Consider the following 8,934-nt stretch of genomic DNA (forward strand, 5'->3'; position numbering starts at 1 on the left):
TTTACTACACAATAAAAAGATTAATTAAAGTAAGTAGATTTTATAATAATAATTACCATTCACTAGTAATCCGTAAAATATTTTAGCAACTACAAAGATGTTGCCTAATTTTAATACACATAATCATTTCACAATCGATTTTATTGTTCAATTACATATTTTAAATTAAATAATTTTTTAATCACTTGAAAATTGATATTGTATATATCAATTAAAATGAATTTTAATATTTTATATTATATGAGTAATATGTGTTTAAATGAAGTGACATAAACAACAAATTTTCTTTTACTTTAATAAACTTAAGTTGAAAGTTTTTATTTCAAACTAAATAAGATGTAGTAAGATTTTTTTTAAACACACACGATATAATCATGGGAAGACACATGCAAAAGAATTAAAGCTAAATAAGATGAAAGTTTTATTTTTAAAATAGACACGATATAATCATGAAAATGCACACAGAAAAAAATCAAGCTAAATAAGATGAAAATTTTATTTTTAAGAATAAATATTTAAAACTTGAAAAAAAATATATATAAACAAAAAAGAAGTTAAATAAGATGGGGTATTTTGGTAACCAATTACTTTATTCTTAAAAATTATACCATGCATATTACTTTGAAAACAATAAATCAAACACTCAATAAAGAATAATCTTAGTATAATTAATTCCAACATAACTAAATTTCCAACCAAACGACACCTAATAGTAGTATTATATTGTTTTTAATACTAGATAAATTACAAGTTAAAGAAAAATTACCAACACGACACCATACAAACCCCTTCCCCCCCTGCCTCCCAAATAAAAAGTCCCTCTCTGAATCTGTGGTGCTATATATAAGCATAGTTTAGTGAAGTTGGGATGTATCACACTCACTTTGCACACACTTTTACGTTTATTTTTCTCCAATTCCTTTGACTACTGCTCCTCCTCTTCTTACCTTTTTCCCTTCTCTTTCTCCATTTTCTCTTAGCTCAAAACACTCACTCATTTAACTCACTCTTCCAACTTCAGCTTAATTCAAGAAAATACTCTGTTATATATTTAGCACAGATAGATCTCAATGTTTTTTTGCAAGAAAGTAAAATTCCTATAGTGGGATGTCAATATAATTTGTTGTTGTTTGTGAGTTTTTTTTTTTTTTTTGTAAGGGTGATATATAGAGTTTGTTGAAGTTCAATGGCGGAGCATACTGAAGGGAAAACAATGCCAGAAGCAGAGAAGAAAAAAGAACAAAGTCTTCCTTTTTATCAGCTCTTTTCTTTTGCTGATAAATTTGATTATTTTCTTATGATTACTGGAAGTATTGGAGCTATTTTACATGGCTCTTCCATGCCTGTTTTCTTTCTCCTTTTTGGTGAAATGGTTAATGGTTTTGGCAAAAATCAAATGGATTTGCACAAAATGACCCATGAAGTATCAAAGGTTGGTTACAAACTTTTTTTTTTTTTTTATATATATATTTATAAAATTTGTTTTACACTTTTTCATTTTCTTATCAAATTCTTTTTACACGGATCTGATTTTGTTTTTTTGGTTATAAATTTGCAGTATGCTTTGTATTTCGTGTACCTTGGGTTGATAGTTTGTGCATCATCCTATGCAGGTGAGCTCAGTGATCTACTTTTTTTTTTTAAGTTTAAAAACTTTTATTATGGGTATTGTCAAACAAACTTTGCCTCGAGTAGAGACATTTTGTTTGGATGCAAATAGTAATATACCAATATTAAAAAGAAAAAAAAGTTTCTTTGAAGTGTTTGTATTTATTCTAGTTAGACAGTTCACATTAGATCAATAGGTTCAAGATTAGGTCTCATGGTTGCACGTGGTCCGTGGACCGTCTTCCTGTCCTTTAGCTCTTTTTTTACTACTATATAATTGTCAATTTCCTCATGTATTTTCTTTTTCCTATTTTATATTTTTCCCAATCATACGTCTCTATCATGGATCTGTAACAACATATATGTATATTTTTTTAATTGTATTTTAAGCAAAGAATATTTTTTGATTTTACAGAGATTGGTTGTTGGATGTACACTGGAGAAAGGCAAGCGAGTGCACTGAGGAAGAAATATTTAGAAGCAGTGTTGAAACAGGACGTTGGATTCTTTGATACAGATGCAAGAACTGGAGATATTGTTTTCAGTGTTTCAACGGATACTCTGCTGGTCCAAGATGCTATTAGTGAGAAGGTTGGCTTTCTCCTCTTTATTATCTGTCATTTAATGCTAGCACTATAGATACGAGTATCTTAGTAGTTTAGTTGGTTGGTTATTCCTGCACTGTAATAATTTTTTTAAAATAGTACTCCTAGTAGTCTATTTGAGTAAATTTTGAGAAGGGCAAATGGTGAAATCTAGTACTAACATTCATAACTATAAGGATAAACAAGGAAATGTGTATGTAGTAGTAATATAGTACTTTTGAATTATGATGTGTGTTCATTCTTCATTCAGAGTGGGTCCCAGAATGACAGATGTTACCAAAATCTTACTATTACACGCCATTTCTTGGCATGTTTTGTTTGGAATGCTAGTCTTGTTTTCAACTTTTCCTTATTTTCTGCTGATAAGGCCAAATTAGTGTAACTGTATCTCTTTTATTTCTACTTTAATGATGTTTACTTGGGCTAATAATTGATGAAACGATATTTGACGTTAAAACTTTAGGTGGGCAATTTCATTCACTACCTTTCGACGTTCTTGGCGGGTTTGGTGGTTGGTTTCGTGTCGGCATGGAGGTTAGCTCTCCTCAGTGTGGCGGTTATTCCTGGAATTGCTTTTGCTGGGGGTCTTTATGCTTATACTCTCACTGGTCTCACCTCAAAAAGCAGAGAATCCTATGCCAATGCTGGTATTATTGCTGAGCAGGTAATTCGTGATCACCCTGTCTGTCAAGTGTATAGTAGTTTAACTCTCTTTCGGCTTTAATTAATGAAATTTTTGTTACTATGAAGCACTTCAAAACAATAGTATAAATTAGTCCAGATTCCGGATGAAATGATCGTTCTACATGTGCAACCATGATAAAATCTCACCATTCCTTTATCGGTTTTTGAATACCTTTAGCCGCTGGTTATCCCTTTTTAGCATGCTGTTCCAATTGTCAAAGCTAAATCTTTCTAAAGTCACTTTATGAAAGTTATCTTTCTGATATGATCTAATTATGAAAGTTATCTTTGTACTTTTACGAATCAAAATGTTTTTGTAAAATTACGTTTGATTTTTGGTTTCAGGAATTTTAATTTGATACGTTGATATTTGTATATGTTTTTTGCCTGTATTCTTTGCACGAAGTACAATTGATTTGGACTGCTTAATCGTAATTTTAAAAATGATTTAGAAGTTGTTTGGGAATAAAATAAAAGATGTTCTATTTCCGCATGTTACCCAAAACAGGCACACCTTAACTATCCTTCCTGTTTGTGATGTTTACACTGTCAATGCAGGCAATTGCACAAGTCAGAACAGTTTACTCATATGTGGGCGAGAGCAAAGCCCTTAATTCATATTCGGATGCAATTCAAAACACATTGAAGCTCGGATACAAGGCTGGCATAGCTAAAGGCTTGGGTTTGGGATGTACCTACGGAATAGCATGCATGTCATGGGCCCTTGTATTCTGGTATGCTGGTGTTTTCATCCGGAATGGACAAAGTGATGGTGGAAAGGCATTTACAGCTGTTTTCTCAGCCATTGTTGGTGGCATGTAAGGCCTTGAAGTACATTGTTTAATTATCACTTCCTCTTTCTAGTTAAGTCGGTGCATGCATATGTAACATGTTTTTGGTTGTGGAAACCTTGGATTTTGCAGGAGTTTGGGTCAATCATTTTCCAATCTTGGGGCATTCAGTAAAGGAAAAGCAGCTGGATACAAGTTGATGGAGATCATCAATCAGAAACCGACCATTGTTCAAGATCCTTTAGACGGGAAGTGCCTGTCTGAAGTCAGTGGGAACATTGAGTTCAAAAATGTGACCTTCAGCTATCCTTCAAGACCTGATGTGATTATCTTCAGAGATTTCTGCATTTTCTTCCCTGCTGGAAAGACAGTTGCCGTGGTTGGTGGCAGCGGCTCAGGAAAAAGCACTGTTGTCTCCCTGATAGAAAGATTTTATGATCCTAATGAGGGTAATAATTTAAGACTTCCGCCAATAATGTTTGAAATTTCTGAAGGTAGGTTATAAATTATTTCACCTAAAAATATGGTTGATCATGCAGGTCAAGTTTTTCTGGACAATGTGGACATAAAGACGTTACAACTTAGATGGCTGCGTGATCAGATTGGTCTTGTGAATCAAGAACCTGCATTATTTGCTACTACCATACTTGAGAACATACTCTATGGAAAGACTGATGCAACTATGGCCGAAGTTGAGGCTGCTACCTGCGCTTCCAATGCACATGGCTTTATTACCTTGCTTCCCAACGGATATAACACCCAGGTTAGTTTGTTTAAGGCTTATCGTTCAATTTCCTACAGCATTGAACTCGATTATGTCATGCTGATTTTGTGATGCTAAATCTAGGTGGGAGAGCGTGGTGTCCAACTCTCTGGTGGACAGAAACAGAGAATTGCAATTGCAAGGGCTATGTTAAAGAACCCGAAGATCCTCCTGCTTGATGAGGCCACCAGTGCTCTTGATGCTAGTTCGGAGAGCATTGTCCAGGAAGCTCTGGACCGTCTCATGGTTGGCCGGACTACTGTAGTTGTAGCTCACCGTCTCTCCACTATTAGAAATGTCGATTCAATTGCGGTTATACAGCAAGGGCAGGTAGTTGAGACTGGAACACATGAAGAGCTGATTGCCAAAGCCGGGGCTTATTCTTCTTTAATCAGATTCCAGGAAATGGTTGGGAACAGAGACTTTTCAAATCCATCTACTCGTCGTACTCGTTCAACTCGGTTAAGTCATTCATTATCAACAAAGTCTCTAAGCCTTCGCTCTGGCAGTTTAAGGAATTTGAGCTATTCGTACAGCACTGGTGCAGATGGGCGTATAGAAATGATTTCTAATGCTGAAACAGATAGGAAAAATCCTGCACCACAGAATTATTTCTGCCGGCTTCTCAAACTGAATGCGCCCGAGTGGCCTTATTCAATCATGGGAGCCATAGGGTCTGTCCTCTCTGGTTTCATTGGTCCAACTTTTGCTATTGTGATGAGCTGCATGATCGAGGTATTCTACTATACAAATCCTGCAATCATGGAAAGAAAGACAAAGGAATACGTCTTCATCTACATTGGAGCAGGTCTTTATGCTGTTGTAGTATATTTAATACAACATTACTTCTTCAGTATTATGGGAGAAAACCTCACTACCAGGGTTAGAAGGATGATGTTGGCAGGTATTTTCTCCCGTGCCAAAATATTTAGTATTCCCGAGAATTTGTAATTTGGTAATACTTCTTTAAGTTGTTTATAACATAATTACATGTTGCGCTAAGTTTTTTGTTTTTAACTTGTTCAGCAATTTTGAGGAATGAAGTTGGATGGTTCGACGACGAGGAGAACAATTCAAGTCTACTAGCAGCTCGCTTAGCTACAGATGCTGCAGATGTTAAATCTGCCATAGCGGAGAGGATCTCCGTTATACTTCAGAATATGACCTCTCTCCTCACTTCATTCATAGTTGCATTTATAATCGAATGGCGAGTCTCCCTGCTCATCCTCGCCACATTTCCGCTTCTCGTCTTAGCCAATTTTGCTCAGGTAAAAATAGCAGAACCCAAGCATCACCCTAAATTAGAAGTATTCCATCGTCACTATATTAAAACAGGCTTGTCAGATTTCATTCTTTAAAATATAAAAACGGGAAAAATAAAAATAAAATGATTTTTCAAACTTACTGGAATTATAATTTTTTTTTAAAATATTGTTTGTATTAATAAAAATTTGAAGTGGCTTGCATGGAATCCCGCTCCATTGAACTTTCTAAAAGCAATAGGACAAGAGAGTAAGTAGAAGGTGGTACTACCATACTGGTGCCTTGCATGTGTTTCCTCCAATTCCGCTGCTTTAATTCTTCGAGACTCACATCTGACTAACTTTGAAAAAAAATATACTCATAATTAAACACACCTACTTACTAGCCATTGCAGTAAAAACTGTAAAGATTCTATTACTCCCCATCACCCATCAATACCTATGTCACTATGCAGCACTTTCTCTTTTTTTTTTTAAATTGAAATTTAGGTTGTCCACTTCTCACTACACCAGATATCTGCTGTCTTCCGCCATACAAGTTCCGCACAACTTTAAACCATCGGTCCTTGATTTAACATCTTTTGAGTCTAGGGTCTGCCGGTAACAACCTCGCTACCCTACGAAGGTACGGGTATCGTCTGCGTACACCTATCCACCCCATACCACTTGTGATATTACGCCGAATGAATGTTGTTTTTGTTGTTAGATTTTTTGCTTTCAGAGATAAAAATACATCTAAAGATAGTGAAAAGGACAAGACGGAATGGGGTTGAATAGGAGGTGCAGAGGGTTAGGTTGCTTTTTTTGACTTTGCTAGTTTCTTAGCTCCTAGATATTCATGCCAGAGTCTCAGAAGGTAGCAGAGATTCTTTACCCGTGATCATCTTGTGTTATGTGACAAACTGTGGCTATCTTTTTTCTGTTTAAACTTTTAGTATCTTTTTACTGCTCTATGTGAGTTATTTATTGATGGGAGAGTTGTCAGAAATGACAGTCATGTGCATAGTAGAGTGCTTGAATATCAAAGAATATCTTATACAGGCTCAATTCCTTAAACAGTGAGTAGCATATTGATGAGATAAACAATTATATTTGTCCTTATGCATGGTTCTAATTTCTTTTTTTATTCTTAACAATTCTCTAATTTTGGAAGCTTACAAACCTTTTTCACATTTTCGTTTCCATTCTTAACTCCATGTATTCTAAATGCAAACATTTGTGTATTTATGGTACGTTTCATAACCCCAAATCAGTTGATTGATCCGTTCTGTAGGTGAGAAAATAGTGACTTACCGCCGGAAATAGCTATAAAAAATGATTTTTACTAATAGGGAATAGAGTTTGTAAATGTGGTCCCTTTAGCATACATAAGAGGACAAAGTGAAGTACAAAATGTATTTTCATGAGTAGAAAATCTTCTTTTTTCTACTTGAGTGCAGTTTAAACATTGTTCTAACAGTTAATTCTGTTACTTTGCATGCATAATACAGCAACTCTCATTGAAAGGATTTGCCGGAGACACGGCCAAGGCGCATGCAAAGACTAGCATGATTGCTGGAGAAGGAGTAAGCAATATAAGAACTGTAGCAGCCTTCAATGCCCAAGAAAAGATTATCTCGTTGTTCTCCCACGAGCTTCGAGTTCCACAAATGCAGAGTCTTCGATGCAGCCAAATGTCAGGAATCTTATTTGGAATATCACAGCTTGCTCTTTATGGTTCTGAAGCACTGATTCTTTGGTATGGTGCACACCTTGTTAACAATGGGGTCTCGACTTTCTCTAAGGTGATTAAGGTCTTTGTAGTCCTTGTGGTCACAGCTAATTCAGTTGCTGAAACTGTCAGCCTAGCACCCGAGATTATTAGGGGTGGTGAAGCTGTTGGTTCTGTATTTTCCATTCTTGATCGCTCTACTAGGATCGATCCTGATGACCCTGAAGGTGATCCAGTCGAATCAATTAGAGGGGATATTGAACTCCGTCATGTTGATTTTTCGTACCCTTCACGACCGGATGTCTCTGTGTTCAAGGACCTCAATCTAAGGATTCGTGCTGGCCAAAGCCAAGCTCTTGTGGGGGCAAGTGGCTCGGGAAAGAGTTCCGTTATAGGCTTAATCGAAAGGTTCTACGATCCAACAGGCGGAAAAGTTATGATCGATGGGAAAGACATAAGGAGATTAAACTTGAAGTCTCTAAGGCTTAAAATTGGTTTGGTGCAACAAGAGCCAGCTCTGTTTGCAGCTAGCATTTTTGATAATATTGCCTATGGTAAAGAGGGTGCAACAGAAGCCGAAGTCATTGAAGCAGCTCGTGCTGCAAATGTACACACTTTCGTAAGTGGTTTGCCTGAAGGTTACAAGACTCCAGTTGGTGAGAGAGGCGTTCAACTCTCAGGAGGACAGAAACAAAGGATTGCAATTGCAAGGGCCGTTCTTAAAGATCCGTCAATTCTCCTACTTGACGAAGCTACAAGTGCACTCGATGCTGAATCTGAGTGCGTGTTACAAGAAGCACTCGAAAGGTTGATGAGAGGTCGAACCACCGTTCTAGTGGCTCACCGATTGTCAACAATTCGTAATGTGGATAGCATCGGGGTTGTGCAAGACGGTCGCATTGTTGAACAAGGAAGCCATTCTGAGTTAATAAGCAGGCCCGAAGGTGCATATTCTAGATTATTGCAACTACAACACCACCGCATATGATAATAACAAGAATGATCTCTTTTTTCAATTTTCATTTTAACTTTTAATTTTTATGGAAGCAAACAGCATGGCCTAGTGTTTGGCCTTTGGGGTGGGGAGTAACAATGTTTGGGTCCTAGTAACTGTTGCTTTCATTTGCTTTATTGATTATGAATATGATGTCGATGATGCTGATAGTTGTAGATATGGGAATGTCACGGTCAATATTAATATCACGGGGAAAGTTTACAACTCTATTCCCTATGGAGAAGAAGTATATGTTAAAATATTAATATTATCAATGGAGCATTGAACTTTTCTGTATCTGCTGCTCTAGTTGGAATATTTCATTACAGATTGGTTTCCCTCTTTTTCATCTATTATAAGTTTTTCTAACACTGAAAAAGCAAAAGAGAAGTCCCACACCTTTTGTTAAAGACTTTCCAGCTCACCTAAAACTTGTATTGCTTTCCACTTTTAAACCAGCATGTGCTTGCTCTGGTGTTATTTGCAGTTCTGGATAAACACCTTTTGTTATAATAA

At 36.3% G+C, this 8,934-nt stretch overlaps 1 protein-coding gene across 1 annotated transcript; it reads left to right on the forward strand.

The window, feature by feature from the left end:
* Positions 1 to 844: 844 nt before the first annotated feature.
* On the forward strand, positions 845 to 8,715 carry LOC107860540 (ABC transporter B family member 19). The gene is made up of 10 exons (XM_016705930.2): positions 845 to 1,432; positions 1,559 to 1,613; positions 2,024 to 2,199; positions 2,677 to 2,877; positions 3,456 to 3,715; positions 3,821 to 4,137; positions 4,228 to 4,451; positions 4,536 to 5,355; positions 5,478 to 5,719; positions 7,204 to 8,715. The coding sequence occupies exons 1-10, from the start codon at positions 1,187 to 1,189 to the stop codon at positions 8,410 to 8,412; spliced, it is 3,750 nt and encodes a 1,249-aa protein (XP_016561416.2). The 5' UTR covers positions 845 to 1,186; the 3' UTR covers positions 8,413 to 8,715.
* The last annotated feature ends 219 nt before the right edge of the window (positions 8,716 to 8,934 follow it).

The sequence above is a fragment of the Capsicum annuum genome, chromosome 2, assembly GCF_002878395.1.
Source record: "Capsicum annuum cultivar UCD-10X-F1 chromosome 2, UCD10Xv1.1, whole genome shotgun sequence".
NCBI classification, from domain to species: domain Eukaryota; kingdom Viridiplantae; phylum Streptophyta; class Magnoliopsida; order Solanales; family Solanaceae; genus Capsicum; species Capsicum annuum.